Source organism: Dermacentor albipictus, chromosome 2 (assembly GCF_038994185.2).
Source record: "Dermacentor albipictus isolate Rhodes 1998 colony chromosome 2, USDA_Dalb.pri_finalv2, whole genome shotgun sequence".
Taxonomy (NCBI): Eukaryota; Metazoa; Arthropoda; class Arachnida; order Ixodida; family Ixodidae; genus Dermacentor; species Dermacentor albipictus.
This window is the reverse complement of record NC_091822.1, coordinates 178,294,077-178,313,054: the sequence shown is the minus strand read 5'-3', so window position 1 is coordinate 178,313,054 and position 18,978 is coordinate 178,294,077. Positions and strand designations below refer to the sequence as shown.

The following is an 18,978-nucleotide window of genomic DNA, read 5'->3' as shown; positions in this document are numbered from 1 at the left end:
TAGCTTTCTAAGCGAGCACTACAATACTAAATGCATTTGGCACGCGCCCTTCGGTTTCTTTTTCATTACTTTTATTGGTCATCGTTAATCTGATGTGACCATACTACATGACGGTGTACCCGTATCAAATAAGGTGCACAAGTGTTTTGTTGCTGAACACAAACCATAAAACTTTTCATTTCACCTTTTTAGAAATTGGAGATGTTGGACTCGATATTAAACGGTCATTTTTCTCACGCACGCTGAACATCCATGTTATCTTCATTCAAGAAATAAATAAAATCGCAAGACATAAGTAAGATGGAATAAGAATATCTTTACTCTACAAAAGAAGTACAGAAAAAAAAAGGTTGCCAAGTTGAAATTGCGGCACGCAATCTTTCAAACAAATAAATCTATGCGGTGCTATATATATACACATACATACATATATACACACACACACACACTATATATATATATATATATATATATATATATATATATATATATATCGCTAAGTGCACGAAGGCGCACTTAGCGGTGCGCCCGCCGATTCATGGCGTGCGGCTGCTCAGTGTGCGGCCCCTTCGCCCGCGTAGCTCTGCGCGGTGCCTCGGCGTCGCGTTCCAGGTGTGGAAGGACCTGGCCAACCACGAACTGCTCGGCCGACGGCAAAGAAAGGATGACGTCCATCCAGGCGGCCAAACGGCCGCGAGAAGTGGATGGCTGACTGACCTGCTTCCTCTTGGGCAGCTTCCGGAACAGCTTCGTCAGCAAGTAATGGAGCCACAGAACGTTGGTGTGGGGCCGGAAGGCTTCCCAATCATCACTGCAAGAAAAACAATAGAGCGTGTAATGTGCGTGTCGTGTATTCATTTACCAAACTTGAAAATGGTATGTCCGCAAAGAACAAGTTGCTTTTAAGCGCAGCAAAAAAAAAATGGTGGCAGGGACACGAATAAACGTTAGCGCGTTTGCCTTCTGCTTTTCCCGTTTGTGTTTCTATTTGCGCTATTCCTCGCATCTCCATTTATCACCTTTCTGACACTTGAGAGGATGCAAGCTGAAATTTTTATTCGTCTTTCAGAGTCTATCAGCACAGATTTTTTTTCTTATTTTGAGTCATTTTCATCAGTGTTTCGGCCCATACGAAAGTGAAATGAACGAACCAGAAAGGAAATGCGTTCAATCTACATACCTGAGCTAAACATTATACATTCATTCATTGATGCAGCTATCGACCTCAATCAAATTCGCCGATCGACGTCCATCCCTGTTAACATTTCCGCTATGATGGTTGAAGGACGCCATAGTGTTATCCATGGGCAATCAATAAAGTACATGCCGTTGCGCTTATTGAGAACAAGTTTCGAGCGCATGGTTGTAGTTTCATACCTGCGGCTATCCAAATGTACTGCACGGGAAGTTGTCAAACTGCCAGAAAAAAATTTACTGTGAAAAAGAAAACAGCGTTGCCTGCGCTCAGAATATCGCTGAAGTCGTCGTCGCACTCGACTGGTCCGAAGCTGGCGACGCTATTTATTCGACTGTCGCGGCATAGCGCAGCTCAGGAACTTTAGCGGCTGCAGTTGGGCGGCCATCCGAGTCGTAGACGCCTACGACAGTGGTTAACTGAAGAGGGATTCTTCGTTTGTGCGAAGGCACCTGAAAAGGCCAAGCAGCCCACGTAGCAGGCAAAGGCCCCGCCTCTGGCATCCAATAAAGCGAGACACCTGTCAGTTTTGACTCGCGTTGGGAACGCCGGCTTGAGGTCCGCTAACTTTGCAGGGATGGTGTAGCCAGTACCGACTTCACCACAATAGGCGCTCTATTGGCTCGGATTCTTCAGTTCCTTAGTTGCCACGGACTTCTCGCACGTTCCTGTACGATTAGCATTGTTGTAAGAAAGAAAATGCATTGTGACCACAAGCAGGGTGGGGCTGCCGAAATGCGAAGACTGTAGGAGTTGAAGGACGGACTTCGGGATGAAAACAAACTTGGAGGATTTATTTTACATTATGTACAGATAGGTGAGAGTCAAGTAACAGTCGTACAGTCAAAGGGCCGGCGGCAACTCGGACGCTGCGGCCCGCGGTAAGAAGTTCGAGAGAGGTCAATCAGGGAATGCTCTGGTCTCTCTGGAATGCTTCTTTTAAACCCTTCGAGGACGAAGTCGCGTCATGTTCGGCCAATGGGTGGCGCCCGTGTCGCGGGTCACACCCGGTGGCTCTCTGCGGTCTTGCCTTGCTGACTTGCAATGCGCTTCTTCAAAGGCGGAGAAGGGGGACGATTGGGCCCCATTGTCCGAGGGCTCACCTGTTCCCTGTGGAAGGGCCCCGCTGTGGCGGCAAATGGCTTCTTTAAAGGCGAAGAAGAGGGACGCTTGGGCCTTCCCGGTACATCACAGCCGTCCGGTTGTCACGGCGCATTACCGCCGTCAGGCCGTCCCGGCACAATACCGCCGTCTTGGTTTGGCACCCACTTTACTGTCAATAGTGCCGGGCTATCCCCTCGCTTTCTGGAAGAGTCAAGCAGAGAATAGCTACCGGCGGCGTACGAACTTGTTTGCACGTGAACTTGTTTGCTCGAGCGCTCCTCTGGAATGTGCTGCGATTCGATGTTGTCTGGGGAACTCGAAGTAGGCACAGGAAACAGCTCCATATCTAACAAGACATGGATAGCTTATAGCACACTTTGACAACACGTGAAAGCACCAGGATGAAAGCTGTGCTCATTGCAGTGCGTTCATCAATATTCGAGCGTTAAATACAGAATGTGCCGCGTCCAAAATTCAAGCAAAATCAAAGAAAAGCGCAGTTCCGGTGGCGCTGTATCTGTGTTTGTGTTCTCACGATCCATATGGACGCATACAATTACGTACCTTCGACTCGACCGTACACGCTATGCATCCGACTCGTGTCACAGCGGCTGTCTCCGATGAGCGCAAACCGATATCAAGTCGTGACGCGGCAGCGAACGCGGAGACCACAGCAACCCACGTTAGCCACGTTGCGCGCCTGTGTCGTCCACGGCTACGCGAGTTTGACATGCGTGGGAACACCTTATGGCAGCATATACAGGGCCAAAGTTAGCCAAGCTCTCAAAAATAAAATGTAGAATACACGACGACGCAACCAATGGTATTCCGTCAGCAGAGACGTACCGCAACAGGAGGATTTCTTTTCATATTTATGGATAGCCACGGTAATTAACGAACCTTTCCTTTACTGGATTAGGGCGCGAATTTTTAAAGGAAGGTAATAATTGCGTTTCAGAACACCCGATTCAGTTGTTTCCAGTGCGCTATATCTCGCGTAATTACTTTTTTCCACCTTATGAAAAAAAAAAAAACGCGCGAAATATGAAAATAGCGGCGCCATCACGCGTGCGCGCGCCGTGACACCAGCGGTGCCAGGCGTTGCTCGGAGCAATGAACTCTGCTCAATGCTTGCCTCGTCTGCCACGTGAAGGTGGCGAGGCATCGGAATTGGCGTTGGTCGCCGCGAACTGCAAGTTGCCTGTTCCGGGTGAAGCCAACGCAGTGCGCAGCGGCATTGAGCAGAGTCCATTGATCTGTCCTGGTGACGTCAGCACGTGTCCTTCCACAGTTCCATGTCCATTAAGCTGATGACAACACTTTCACCGAGCAGAGAACGCTTGCAATAAGATTGAATTCCGCCTGCGGCGTGACGTCACCAGCCGGGGAGCTGCTCGGTGGCACCGTTCGGCGCATGATGCTGAGTGCCGCGATCTTTCTCCAGGTTGGTGCCATATGGTCCCGCCTAAAGTCTATTAGAAGTAATTCAGTGTGCCTCTTTTGGCGCTGCCAATCCCCCGCTGTGTGTTTCAATAAATTATGGGGTTTTATGCGCCAAAACCACGACCTGATTGCGAGGCACGCCGTGATTCCCTTAAAATTTGGACCACATGGGGTTCCTTAACGTGCGCATAAATCTAAGTACTGTCGCGATCAATTTGAAGGTGACCGCGCGAGCGTCGACAGGCAGGCCGTCCAAGCAGCATAGCGGCCGATTTCGGAACTGCGAAGATAAAAATTGCGCTGCCTTCTTCCCCTATTATGCTCTTCCAGGCTGCAACCATCACCCCCCACAAAACTCCCCAAATTTTTGTTTTGTTTCCCTTTCATGGCAACGATCTGTGTGCGTCGCTTCCTCATGCATATCTTGGCTAACAATGAGGCCTCTGTGCAAAAGCTCATAACGCAATCTAAATGACTTCGCAGGTTATGCCGTGAACGGTGACGGGAGTGACAGCTTTTCAGGGAACACCAAAAGGGAGAGAGGGGAGCTATCTGATGTTTCCCTCTCGACCGACGGTGATGACGTAACGTGGCGCTGCTCCTAGTTTTGGTCGCCGCTCGAGCGATCACCTTCAAATTGATCGCGACTGTACGTACACGGGTGTTTTCGCATTTCGTCCCCATCGAAATGCGGCAGCTGTGGCCGGAATTCGGTCCCGCGACCTCGCGCTTAGCAGCCCAACACGCATGCTTTTATGTTGCTATGACATCGCTGCAGCGGCTTATTTGCTGCGAAACCTCAGTGACGACGTTGAGTAAAACCGAGGCCCCCGATGATAAGATACACAATGATATTCCGGGCACTCTTACAGAAATCAAAGACCCTCACCTCGGCCTGCACGCTAGGGTTGAAGGCGTTCAACTGAAGTATTCCGACATTTAAAAACTCCCTTGACTCTCGTAAACATCCTCAAACGAAAATTCAGACATGTGAAAGTTATATCATCGCTACGGATAAATGACTTCCGCGCGTGACCGAGAAAGCAAATGAAGATGGGGGACGTCCAAACAACGTTGCTATGTTTTGGCTAGAGGTAGAGGGAAGCGAAACCAATACTGAGCTTCAATAAAAAGTTGCCAACGATATTTTCAAGGGTATGGTCGGTATCTAGGTAAAAACAGTTGAGCGTATTCACCGCGTTCGCCGAAAAAATAACCGGGTGCGTGCCTTCACATTGCGCTGCTTTTACTTCACAGAAAAAATTCGTAGTTCTGCGCAGCTGCCACAAACATAAGGATGAAAGTGGCTCTGTTTCAGAAGATTTCTCGATGATTGTTAGATGAATGCCACAGTTTGCACCGTGTGTCCCTAGGTTTGACCATGAAAATGGAAAACAAGGCTAGTCGCGTTTATGATAAGCTTAAAATAAATGACGCCTAGTTGCGACATTCTGCTGGAAGAAGGAGGGTGGTTTTAAAGCAAAGCAGAAGCCCGGTTATCGAAGTGGCTGAGGGATCTTCGTCATAGTATGTTGGAGCAGCAAAGACAACCGTCGACAATGCTTAGTTGTCTGAAAAGTTACGCAAATGAAATTGATAAATTAGAGGAACTGATTTTGCTCTACCCTCCCTCCTGATATTCTGGTGATCACAGAAGCGTGGCTCTATACATGGATACACGATTTTGACATCTTTCCCATTTTTTTACTCAGTCTTTCGTTCGCATCGCCACAGTCGGAGTGTCGCTGTCGAGCAGAGCTTATATTCTGGCGCTCAAAGACAACCTGGGGCCCCTGAGCATTATTTATTACACTTCCCTACTAGAAAATCCTATTTGTTTTCAAACGGGTTTCATCAAATAGGGTTATGGAACGGGACCCCGTTTGATCCTGTTCAGTCCTGACCTGTTTAAATCCCGTTTGTTCCTGTTTAAACCTGACCCGTTTAAATCCTGTTTAAACCTGACCCGTTTAAATCCTGTTTAATCCTGACCCGTTTAAATCCTGTTTAATCCTGACCCGTTTAATCCCGTCCTATCTAACCCAGACCTGTTTGCCCCTGTTCAGACCTATTTTTTGCTACATTCATACCAGGTCCTTTCAGAATGGATTGATGTTGCTTAATATAATTTACTCTTTACACATATTTTGTGCACTTGTGTATTTGCGATCAGCATTGAAGAGAAGTAGATCTGCATTAGGTTCGCAACAAGAAGCCACTTTCATATGTAGGTTTGCCTGGTACATTGCTTGATACGAAGATGAACACAATTTTCGGCATAAATTGATTAGCACTACCAACACTGATGTGATACATTATGAACAAGTTTTGTATGACCCACGAGTACGTTCTCTATGTATGACCTACAAGAAAATGCACCCTGAAGAAGATTGTACCTCCTTTTCATATTTATACTACAAGTATGCAAATGTAATTCTTGCTAGTTTAGAATATGTTCGATTACTTGTACTCGTCTTAATGCAGTGCTTCTTGCTGTAATGGTTTGTACACAAATCCACAGTAAAGTGTAATTTTGGGGTGAAAAATGTCAGGCAAAGTATTGGCATGTACTTGTAAGTGAAAAAGACAAGTATACTTTACGTAGCTATTTCTGTACACCTACTTGAGCTTTCATTAAGCCTGAAGTCCTCCGGCCTAAATAAAAGCATGTCATAAATGTCTCAAGCACTGTTTATTGGACCTTCTAACGGTATTTCGATGCATCCAGTCTGCCGAGAGAAGACCGCTGGAGTGGGTTGCTTGGGTGAGAGCGAGCAGGGCACCTGAAAAAGTAAAGCCAATAATTTATCTTGACTCATGCAACAGGTTAGCACATAGGCAAATTTGCCTATGTTCTCACAGATAAGAAAGGTTCAGCATTCCGGTCATAGAAGATAACGAATACATCTTATTGAAAAATATGTGGTTTCATGCACTGCCTATGTTTCAAGGGAACATGGATTACTGTGGGAGAATAAGCTGTCATAATTAGCAGGCGATTGAAGCAAGTCTTATAGGAAAAAGATGGACACATCGTTTGATTAACAATAATTACTAGTATTGAAGCAACAGAATACAAACATGAAATACCTTTAAAAACAACACCGACAGGTTGAGATAATAAATTATTCAGAAACTAAACCCGTCTGCCAGCAAAATACCGTAGTGTACTGGCTTTGACATTGCGCTGCTCAGACAGAGGGCATGGGATTGAATCCCAGCCACAATGGCTGCATTTAGATGGCAGGGAAATGCCAAAACCCCTATGTAAGGTCTATTGGGTACACGTTAAAGGAGACTAGGGATCCCGCCAACTTGAAGTTATAAAAACCGGGGTAAATTTCGAGATAAGTAAACTCACAAAAGTAGAAGGCCCTGGCCATGCGAAGACCATATAAAGCCTTTTATATGGTATTTGGCCCAGACCTCAGGATACGCATACGTCTGGCACTCAAACGGTAAAGTTTTGGTGCGAAAAAGGAGCGGCGACCGAGCTGTTGTCATACGCGGCGAGGAGGATCTGGCCAGTCTTACAGCCTCGAAGTGATGGCGGCATACGTGATAGCAAAAGATGTGTTATGTTTACTAAACCACAATGGCGACCCTGGAATTCAAATTTTCTGGGGACGTCGCGTCGTTAAAGAACCAATGTCCACTTTCAATATTTCATTTTAATGTGCGAAGTTTGAGAAATAAGTTTGATGAAGTCAGTTTGTATCTGTTTGAGCTGCAACACTGCTTCGATTTGCTTTGTTTTAGTGAAACGTGGTTTACATCAGAGGATGAATGCGCTTCTATTTTTGGATATGACTGCATCTCTGTTTACCGAACGAAAAAACTAGGAGGAGGAATTGCTATTTATGTCCGTTCTGGTTTGTCGTACAGTATAATCCCCGAGCTCAAGATTGTTAACGAATGCTATGAATGTATAGGTCTTCAGTGCATGAACACCTTGATTTCGGTAGTGTACCGCCCGCCATCTGGATTCATGTGCAAGTTTTTAGAATTTACTGAAAAATTATTAGAACTCAGCACCGAACTTAAACTTGAAACAATATTAATGGGCGATTTTAATATAGATGCTTGCCCAGACAACCTAGAATATACGCGTTTTCAGGAAACTTTTGAATCATACGGGTGTTCAAATGTCATCAACGTGCCTACTCGCATCACACCTACAAGCCAGACAACACTTGACCTCTGTGTGACGAGTTTTTCTGCTGAATATGTAAGGGCAGGAGTCTTGATGTGCGATCTTAGTGATCACTTGCCTATATACTGTCTGCTACCTCATAGACAGCCATCCAATATATGCCCTGAAAGCTTAAAAAGAATTTATTCAGAACAAAGTGTTAGGAAATTTGTTGAACTAGTCTCTGGTTATCGGTGGGACGAAGTGACCGCGGAAACTGATGTAAACAAGGCTTACGATGTTTTTATATCTACCTTCGCGTTGTTATACAACAGATCTTTCCCACTTAAGAAGTTTAAAAAACACAACAAAGCTAGAAAGCCTTGGGTAACTCGTGACCTCTATAACAGGATAAAATGTCGTAACAAGCTCTTCCAAATCTTTTTGAGTAGCAGAAGCGAAGATGACTTTCGGTCTTTCAAATCTGAGCGTAACAAATTGAATTCCGATATTAAACGCTCTAAACAAGAATATTACGCGAACAAGTTTTTTGCTATCATGGGAAATTCAAATCTCATGTGGAAAGCGATCAATGAAGTAATTAACAAAGGCGCTATCACAAGAAAAGTTGCATTTCAGCATAGTGAATTGTCAGATACTGAGGTTGCAAATACTTTTAATTCTCATTTTATTGATGCTGGTGCGTCCTCACAAAATGATACACGTCTCTTGCACGGAATATATATTAAATCGATGTTCTTCTATGCTGTTCTTGGCGCCTACTGAGCAGCACGAGATACAAACAATAATTTTATCGTTGAAAGACAGTTGTGCTTCAGGTGAAGATGATATAAAAGTGAAGCCGTTGAAAGCCGTCAGTGAAATTGTAAGCACGCCTCTTTCACATATCTGTAACTTAATTCTTTCCAACGGTGTGTTTCCAGACAGGATGAAGCTAGCCCGAGTGACAGTCATTCATAAGAGTGGCCCAGTTAACGACATGAATAACTACAGGCCAATATCCGTTCTTTCTGTCTTCGCGAAAATTGCTGAGCATGTAATTAATAGAAGACTGAGTTTCTAAACACGTATAACATAATAGCTCAGGAGCAATATGGTTTCTGTAAGGCTAAATCTTCAGAAACCGCTTTACTTGAAATAAACGAACAAATCCTTGACAACATAGAAAACCGAATGTTAACTCTAGGTATCTTTCTAGATTTTAGGAAGGCCTTCGATTGCGTGCAACACGATGTCCTTTTGAAAAAGCTACCTTTTTATGGAATTCGTGGTGTCGCATTATCCTTAATAAAAAGCTATCTGACCTCTAGAACACAGTACACAACAATAAATGGAGTTAGTTCCGAAATTGAGCACATTAAGTACGGCGTGCCGCAAGGATCCGTCTTGGGGCCTGTTTTATTTTTACTCTATATTAATGATATTGTCAATATTCAAGGCTGTTCCAATATTATATTATACGCGGATGATACTAACGTGTTCTTCTCAGGAAGGGAAATAGGAAATCTTTTTGAGCGAGCTAACATCTGGTTACAGCAACTAAGCTTGTGGCTAAATGCGAATAAACTCCAATTAAACATAACTAAAACTAAGTATCTAGTGTTTAAATCAAAAGGAACAATAATCCACCCTCAGATAACACTCCAGTTTCAGAAGGTCAACCTCGAACAGGCAACAACAGCCAGATTTTTAGGAGTTATATTCCATGAAAATATGTCCTGGTCACCGCACGTAGACGTTCTTAGAAAAAATATTGCTCGTGCTGTCGGTGTGCTAAATAGGTTGCGATATTTGCTACCGATAAATGTGAAGCGCAATATTTACAACGCGCTTATACATTCTCGATTAACGTATTGTTTGCTAGTTTGGTCAACCACTACACAAACTAACTTAAAATCAATTCAAACACTCCAAAACCACGCACTGCGCACGATAGGTAACTTAGAACGCACTGATACCACTAAACTATACTATAACAAATATAAAATATTAACAGCATCAAAACTTCACACTTACAAATTATTCCTCGAAATTTCACGGCAATTCTGGGAAGACAAATGTTCCTTCCAAAGTAAATATCATGGCAGAACGACAAACTATAACCTCAGAAAAACTCTGATAGGAAAACCACGTTGCAGAACGAAATACGGAGATCAAAAACTAGCAGTTCAACTTCCTAACCTTCTAAACGACTACCCCTTGGTATTGGACCTGCTAAATTCTGGAATTTCAAAGCAAAGCTTTAAGAAAACGGTAAAAGAATTGTTACTATCCGAAGACTAATAGAAAGGTTGAACTACACGTATAGAAAATTTTGTTCATGTTTCTTGTTGTTGTTTTTAGAAAACTGTGTAAACTTTAACCTTTCAGCTACAGGTATGGAAAATTTCGTACATACTTTTTTTTTCCCTGTCGTTGTTGTGCTTCAATTGATTAGAAAACTGTATAAATTTTAACGTTTTTTTTTCTTTCTTCTTACGCGAATTGTGTACTCAAGTGTTGAAAGTGTGTACTACTTTAATTTCATGTGTGACCTCCTGAAAGCCTGCCACTGTCATGTTGCTGCCAATGTACGGGTGGCACGGCCTAGTCAGGCAAATGTTTTGCCTTTAGCCGTGTCCCCTAAGACAATCTGTTCATTGTCTTAAATAAATCAATAAAGAAAGAAAGAAAGAAAGGTAGGTGCCAGCAGCCGCTAAATTTCTTGCAAAAGCGAAATATAGCAGAAGCGGTATTTTTCCGTAGATCACTTTTGCAAGGTATTTTACAATTTGACACCCGACATGTTGGGCATCTACGGGCAACAGCAATTCTGGCACAGATCATAGCAAACACTGTTGCACCTAGGTATACATAGACACATAGGTATAGGTACAGTCGCCGACTGATTTTCCGGACATGAGTACTCGGTCTGCTTCACGGCACCGCCATTCTCCCCATGGACCATAATATATAACAACTTCCGAAAATTCGGACGCCTTGCAACCTCTCGTCTGATTTTTCGGACACTCCTTGAGCCAACTTGATCGAGAGCACCATGCACCGACTCTCACCGTGGCATGGTTCTACTTGCTGAACGCCATTTTTGTTTTGAACGAAGCCTCCTTGGTGCCCCACGAAGTGGCGCTACTACAAATCCCTGCTCATCATCATCGTTTCTGCCTGGTTTGTAGCTACAGCAGTTCTGGTCTCAGCTTAGTATGCGATGCCAAGACAATCCAGCAGCTGATTTGTTTGTTTCTTCGTGCACGACGCTGCAAGTAGGCCAGGTTTTTTGTTTGTGCAACTGATGTCGGCGTGACGATGTTTGACGAAGCAAGATGGGCCAATTCATTTCACTAATATTTAGAATAGCTACCTGTAAGCACCACCTACCTCTCAACAACATTTGCAAAGCAAAAAACCTCATCCTGAAAATCTGCACACGAAGACATCGGTAGCATCATCAGCGTGGGGCCTCAAGATAATTCGGCAAGCCAAGAAATTACTGACAGCACGAGTGCAATCATGCCAACAGGAAATCTGTGGCTGAATAATGCACCTTCTACCACTTGGCAGACAGTGCATTTTCGCAAGGCCCTAACTACGGCAGATCATTGTTAAGGAGTTCCCGAATGCACAACTCTATGCCATTTTCCCGCTGACTCTAGGGAAGCACCTCTGCACAGTTGCAAGAAAAAAAGCTAGATGCCCCAAGAGAAATGAGCCCACTCAAGCCATGGAAGTTATGTTTACCTTGTCTTCCTACAGCTACTCTAAACCTAGGACTGCTGTTTTGCACAAGGGAACAAACGTCAACATTGGTGCCTCGCCCAACACAAGTGGTCTGCGCCGTAGAAGGTGCCATCAGTCAGCCCACAGATGAGGCCCACACCAGTGCTGTCAGTGTGCTGTACAAATTGCAGAAGCACAGCCTACAAGCTTGTCTGCCTTAGTGTGATCGCAATAATGAACGAAAACCAACGAATCAAGTTTGTTTCGTGCTGAGAACAGTTGCCTCATGCTGGATTTTCCTACAATTCTTTCTAAGCACAGATAATGCTTCGTTTGTTGTGTAGGCATGTAAATAATTAAAAGGCCTGCATCACTATCTCTGAAAAAAATAATGTAAGAAAGCACGTACAGTACACAGGTGAAGTGTCTATCACATACCATTTCGTGCAGTAGAGGCTACATCGGATAAACCGGCAAATGTATAAATGACTGGCAGCGTGACCAAGCAAACTTGATGTGTGGGTCAGTTAGCAGTGGTAGTGCACTACTCTCGGTGCACATGCACCTATGTTTAAAAGCTGCTTGATCGTGACAAAATAAAAAGACAAAAGCGCTGGAGAGATATCTGAAACTTTTCTTATATGTATGACGAGGAACCTAGCACTAGCTCCCCATGCAGAGAATTACTAGACAGTGAGACTGCTTCTTATCATTGTAAAACAAATGTCACACTCACCATGTGATGCATCCTTTTCGTTTCTGTGCGAACAATATGTATTCAGATCTATTCTTCCCCTTTCACCTTTTGCACAATATTACTGTGCGAGCTATAATACTGAACTGTTAGTAGCACTCTGTCCTGTTGCCTCCTTTCTTTCCTTGTGAATTGTGTGCTAAATACGGCTTTTTTTGGTGAAAGAGTGCTAGTTTAACGCATAAACTAGCGCCGTGGCACTTTGCAATGAAGGACTGTTATAATTCTCTAAAAATATGTCCATGCAGAACAGTGTCAAAAGAACACCTTAAAGAAAGAACATGAGTGTATCTATCATAAAGACCAATCCTTGTCTTTTTTCCTTAACATAATTTTCAATACCGATATTGAAGTACAAGCTCACCATATTATATCACCTTGTCAATGAAGCAAGGCACAATGGCGCCCAACTGTCACGGGACCAACTTGGATGTGGAGATCAGCGCAGATCAGCAACATAGCATGGTCTGCTTACACTTCTTCTCCAGGTCCAGCCATACCTATAGCAGCTATAAAACAAGTGAGCTTAGAATAACAAGCGAAACAATATAAAAAGTGGCAGTGAACAAAGCAACTTTCGGTAGGCATAAATAGGATCGCATTGCTGACATTATGCACATAAGTAACTTCATTTTGAGCAACAAAGCATCCAATTTAAGAAACATTATATGTATGAGCTATCTATGTGAGAAAGATTAATCGAACGCCCTCTATTTGCTACACCCCTCCCCTTATGCATGGATGTCTCCCTGACTGAGTGAGCTGGGCTGATCCCAGGTATAGTGTAAGTAAAGGGTGTCACTTGGTGGGCCAATCTCGATACCATTGCATGACTTGTACAATAATTTTAATGTGTATTGTAATGCTGGCCATCCTGCAGGCACTGCAACATTATAGCACCCATAAGGCTAATAAGCCTGATAAGGTTAACTAATAAGTGTCCCCAGAAGCATAACTCGGCATGTATACTCGGAGGCCATCATTATAAGAGAAGCAATAGCAGAGGCGAAGCTCTATCCTGTGCCATATGCAAAATGGCCGAGCACGCCCAGCTTTTGGTTACATTCTCACTTGTGACCACTGCAACAGGCTGACTGACATGCGTAACCAGCAGTTTGTAGGACCACATTTTCATAACCTGCATTTTTTTTTACATCTGAAGAGATCAGCCTCAAGCTCCATGCTGCGCTGCACTCGAGAAGCATTATAAACTGGCAACATTTAAATGCTATGCTGCATGGTTTGTTGCATGCTTTAGGAATTTACTTATTTATTGTACACATAGCTCATAGTCTCCAGTTGGAGTATTGCATGAGGTGGCAAGAAAACAAATTCTGAACTAACAAGGAGAACATTCAACAAAACAAGTCAGACCAAAGAAAAAAAATAACATACTCTCATAATGGGACTATGTATCTGGCAGCTAGCTTATAAAAAAGACAATTAGGAATGTTTTACTACTGGTAGCGCTTTAGGGGATGGAATGTAGAATTCCAAGCATCATACACTTTTAAGCCACCTTTCGTGGTTTTTTGTTTTGAAGTCCTATTCTCTGTACTATTATAGAAATGAATAGCCCCTCCAAAATAAAACAAAGAAAACATGTAATGCACAACAGTGAATACTTAGAAAAATGTAATTAAGAACATGGAGTCTATGTGGGCACAGATGTTAGATGTCTACATGAAAGCATAATAATAAAGGTGGGCAGAGCATTTATGCTATTGTCGGGCAACCTGCTGCAAGACATACAGGTAAAAGGATATGCATGCCTCACAACACAGTCCCTAAAAATATATGTCACAATACAGTGAGTAGGTATATCATGCTTATCTACAATAGCTCCTAATTATATTTATTTCAGAGGGGGCTACCTATGATCCTTGAGCAAACTGAAGGTGGGCCAAATTCTAAATATACGATTCAAGTAGACAGAAAAGGGACGTTATGAATATGGCATCTACAGCAAAAGTGTTGTACATTATTGTTGTACATTATGTCATACCTGCCAACCTGTGAACATAATATTTTGTAAAAATGCTGCAGACACTAAATTCTTTGTTGGGGACATAACACACATTATTTTAAAGCTTGCTCTCAGCACCCCCATTGTTGCATACACACACACATTATTAATAAAGGGAAAATCGCACATCCACCCACTCGTAGCAATTGCTACAAAAGAAACCCGTACGGATTCCTCGAAAGGAAAGCCTCATAGTTGAAAAAAATAAACCGTCCAGGTCCGGGACTCAAACCCGGGACCACCGTCTTTCCGGGACAGCCGCTTTACAATCTAAGATAACCAGGCGGCTAGCAGATGGCCGGGCGAATTCGACTTTGTCGACAACATGAAGCAAAGGCAAGGGTGTGACGTAATAGTTCTGCGGAAACGCGCAAGGTGTAGAGAGGTAATTAATAAAGGGGAAAAAAATATTACGTCAAACCCTTGCCTTTGCTTCGTGTTGTCAACTAATTCGACTTCGCCCTGCCATGTGCTAGCCACCTGGTTATCTCAGATGGTACAGTGGCTGCCTCGGAAAGGTGGTAGTCCCGGGTTCGAGTCCCGGACCAGGACGAATTTTTCTTCAACTGTGCGGCTTTCCTTTTGAGGAACACATACGGGTTTCCTTTGTAGCAAATGCTACGATGTCTGATTTTCCCTTTAATAATTACTTCTCTCCACCTCGTGTGTTTGCGCAGAACTATTACGTCACACACACATTATCAACCATTATTTAACTTGTCGTGCAGCACAAAAAGCAGCAGCGAACTTGAAACCTGTAACTGACAACTTTGTTTTTTCTTTAGATTACAGAGCTTTTACAGCGTGTTTGCTGCTGCCGCTTTACGCTGCTTCATGAATTTATCTGACCAAACTTCCCTAAAGCAAGTGCCCCTCTGATGTTCTCGTTAGAGATATTGCATCGCTAATAATAAACCATTACAAGTACCATTACAATTAATTTTTACGTGCATTTTAACAATGCCATGCCCTTAATCTCTCAACAGCTTTAAAATATCTTAACCAACACAACTTCATTGTCTTTCTAAAGTGACATCCATAAAATTGTAAAATGAGCCCACATTTGTAAACCCACGGAAAATTCAGGAGAGTTTCCAAACATGGATGATACCAACAAAATCTGCAGCTCGTGTAAGTGGCAGCAACTGCTTTGCACACACCTTGTCAGAGCATGCACATCAGGTACTTTGCCGTGCTGTTGAGGCTGCAGAAGTGCCGCAGGTGCATATCTGGAGGTGCCTCTGGTTCACAAAATCTTGCCATCCCTAAACAATAATAAATGCTTAATTTATTGTAATCTCTGCTGAAACTGCAAACTTGTGATATAAAAAGATCACGTCATATTTTGAAAAAAGTCTCATACAACCAGTTACATGAAGCTGCAACTGGTTGTGCAAATATCTGACCGTAACATCACAGGCGGTTAAATAACACGTAAATCGAACTGTAGCAAACATGAATCTACTATGAAAAGGTTCACACAAACGTACAGCTGTATAACGTGAAATGTGAATTGTACTATCCAAAAATTCCTTAGGACATGAAAAGCGTTCCAAAACCTAATTTGTTTATGCGGCGCAACAAAGCACTGCTCCCAAAGGACGATGCGCTCAAAATTTCAACAGACCACCTCTTTTTCTGGAGAGACAATACAGAAAAGAGAAAGATTTTTCGATTAAAAAGAAACATTGCTTTTGTAATTTCGGCTTCTCTGCAAGATCGGAACCCTTTACAAGTACACGAAAACACACAGGACACTAATACACGTCATCTGACGACACTCTATAAACAGACGAATTTCCATACAAGCTGAAAATCTGGCCATGCGTCGACGAAGAAATCGGGTGCTATCTCGCGCAGCTGTTAGCTGTGAAGACGACACATCGACGTACTACTTCTGGAAATGCCTATACCATTTCTCAATGAAAAATTATGTACACAAGCAGTAACTTTCTTTGCTTGAATTTTTGTGCCCATTTAGATCAAAGAACCACCCGCGCTAGCGTGCTTCATAGGTGAAAGTAAATAAACCACAGATAGAGCTGTTGGTAACATGAATACGTTTTAGGGCAATTTCCATGGAACTTTTTGCTAAATGTGCACTGCGACATGAAGAACAACCATTTGAAAAGCACATTTATAATTCTTGCTGCTTTACTCATTCGGATTCGGTTGTTGTACGGATCTTGCGATACGTACAAGAACGCACACTTCACGAACCATAGACAGGAAGAATGCGCGCAAGCGCCGGACTTACCTTTCTAGGCGTACTCGGAAAACGCTCCTTTTAGCGTCACAGGTGCCGCGGCATCGACTGCACCAACGGTCCTTCCGGCGCACACACTGTTGAATTGCGGATCAACTACAGGACGTATGAGCACAATTTTCACCAAATTCTTCCGTACAGTGTGACACGATGCGAGAGTGCCAGAGGAGGAGATCCTTTTCGTGAGCCCGGAACAAAGAAAGTGGCGAAGGCTCATACCTTCGACATCGGCGCACCACACGAAGGATACTGCGGGCTACATTACGCGGTCCCAGGGGTTTTGTGATTCTCAATGAATACAAAATGCACCACAATTACTCTCGGCACAGCGTACACACGATTAAACAGCTGCATCGGACGGCGTCAATGCAGCGCGCACTCACATGTAGCTAAGGCTGAAGACGGCAAAATAATATCACCTGTAACTTTACCGGCGCTACCTGTGCTGCCATCTGTAGGCCGCCACCGAAAGCGACCGTGCCTTCGGTGATCTCATGGATGGTGACGGCGTTGTATTTCGATGTTATGCGAGTCATACAGCGTCTTGTACGACGTGTTTCAGCAACGTTGCTTTTAATCAAGAGGACGGCAATGTGCGTATACGCCTTATAGACGGCTCACCCACTTGAATAACACAACAGGAAATTTCCAGTCTGTCGTATTTTGGGACGTTGTGACTGTCGTTCTGTTCTCTGTTGTGTGATGTCTTGTAGTCGAAAATTCTGTAGCATCTGATCAATATATTTGATTAAAAATTGACAGACACCTCTTTAAGGATAAGAAAAATTATTAATACAAAAAAAATGAAAGTAGAAAAAAAAAAAGCTTTCGCACAGGATTTGAACTGCGGACCTAACGATTCCGAGACAAGCATCTTACCACCACACCACGCCGAACACGCCCACAATTCGACTAGGCTAGCAATATAAATCTTTCTTTGGATTGCTGTTTACATTTACATTTTAAAAGCCAAGATGCGCTTTCACTTCACCGCGTCAACTGCCGCATCTCTATCCCTGTGGTAACTTTTCTGACACCTCTTGCTTAAAACTCTTAAAGCCAAAAGGATCGAGGGGCCCCGCTTTCGCGGTCTCGAATCGTACTGAAATTCAAGATCAAGCAAGCATTTGCCCTTTTGCTCTACGCGAGGTTTCTGTCCTCGCTGAGCTCGCCTTAGGACACCTGCGTTACCGTTTGACAGATGTACCGCCCCAGTCAAACTCCCCGCCTGACACTGTCCTCGGAACAGGTCGCGCAGGCCCGACCGGCACCGCCCCGAAGGGAGACCGGGGGCCCATCGCTTGGCGCTAGAAGCGTGGACAACTCAATGGTCCGCTTCCCGCTCCACCGAGTAAGTAAAGAAACGATGAGACAGGTACATCGTGGAATGCTAGAACATCAATTTTGCTGTAACGATATCCATATTTAATAAGAAATTCAGAAATAGACAACGGTGACCGGGGACACTGCAGGTTGTTACTGCTAATTTCGACAGTTGTCTCTTGCTCTTTACAGTTTTGAGCTCGCATATAATTCGTGCGTTCAATGCAAAATAGCTACATAAACACTCGTGGGTGAGTCTTGATCCGGACAGTATACTGGCTTCTCACGGCAGCGCTGTACCAGATTAATGAGACCCGAGCGAGAAAGCTTTTCACGCAACTTTGTGGAACAATCCAAAACTTCTTTTCCGCTTCGCATAAGCTTGTGCAATATTTCTGGGAAATTAACTAATGTGTCAGTGTAACCGCACATGTAAGTCCACAGGACTGTGTGCCCCATCTTACCAAATAAAACAAAGCGGATACGCAGCCATTCCCGCAGATGGTATGATTTTGATCAGCGGCCGATTTTGAGGAGGCCGGTAGCGCGTTGCTGGTGCCGCGTCGTCACGGCACAATTATAACAATTGGCCACGTCGACTTTAATACCGGTGTCGGTGCTATCAGTATTGCCGGCTTCAGAGAAGCACGATTGAATACCGCGCAAGAGAAAAGTACAGTGTACACCACCGATGCGAAGCTGACATTTTAAAGGGCCGCGACGGAAAGTGCTTCTGTTGCGACTTCAGAACTCTTGGCCGTCGCGACCGAATGTTTCTGTTGCGACGTCAGAATTGCTGTCGTAACGTCAGAAATGTCTGTCGCAGCTACAGAAACGTTAGGAACTTCTCTCGTACAACAGAAATTTCTGTATTTGCAGCAGGAATTCCTGTTGTCTTTTTCAACTGGGCAGGACCGGGAATGGGTTTGAAATTCGCAGCTAGCATATCGCAGTTTGGTCTGTGAATGTTCCGAGGTGTTCACGCAATTTCTGCAGAGCT

The 18,978-nt window shown here is 43.8% G+C and overlaps 1 protein-coding gene and 1 long non-coding RNA gene across 2 annotated transcripts in view; both read right to left on the bottom strand.

Moving 5' to 3' along the window:
• Positions 1-516: 516 nt before the first annotated feature.
• The window catches only part of LOC139055817 (uncharacterized), a 122,693-nt gene continuing 104,231 nt past the window's right edge, over positions 517-18,978 (bottom strand). Inside the window, exon 14 of the mRNA XM_070533362.1 lies at positions 517-811. Within this exon, the coding sequence (XP_070389463.1) occupies positions 517-811 (295 nt within the window). The remainder of the gene's footprint in view (positions 812-18,978) is intronic.
• Positions 6,416-17,084, bottom strand: LOC139056338 (uncharacterized). The gene is made up of 4 exons (XR_011512295.1): positions 16,647-17,084; positions 15,550-15,654; positions 12,728-12,872; positions 6,416-6,525 (listed from the first exon to the last, which is right to left on the bottom strand). It is a non-coding gene; the product is annotated as an uncharacterized lncRNA (long non-coding RNA).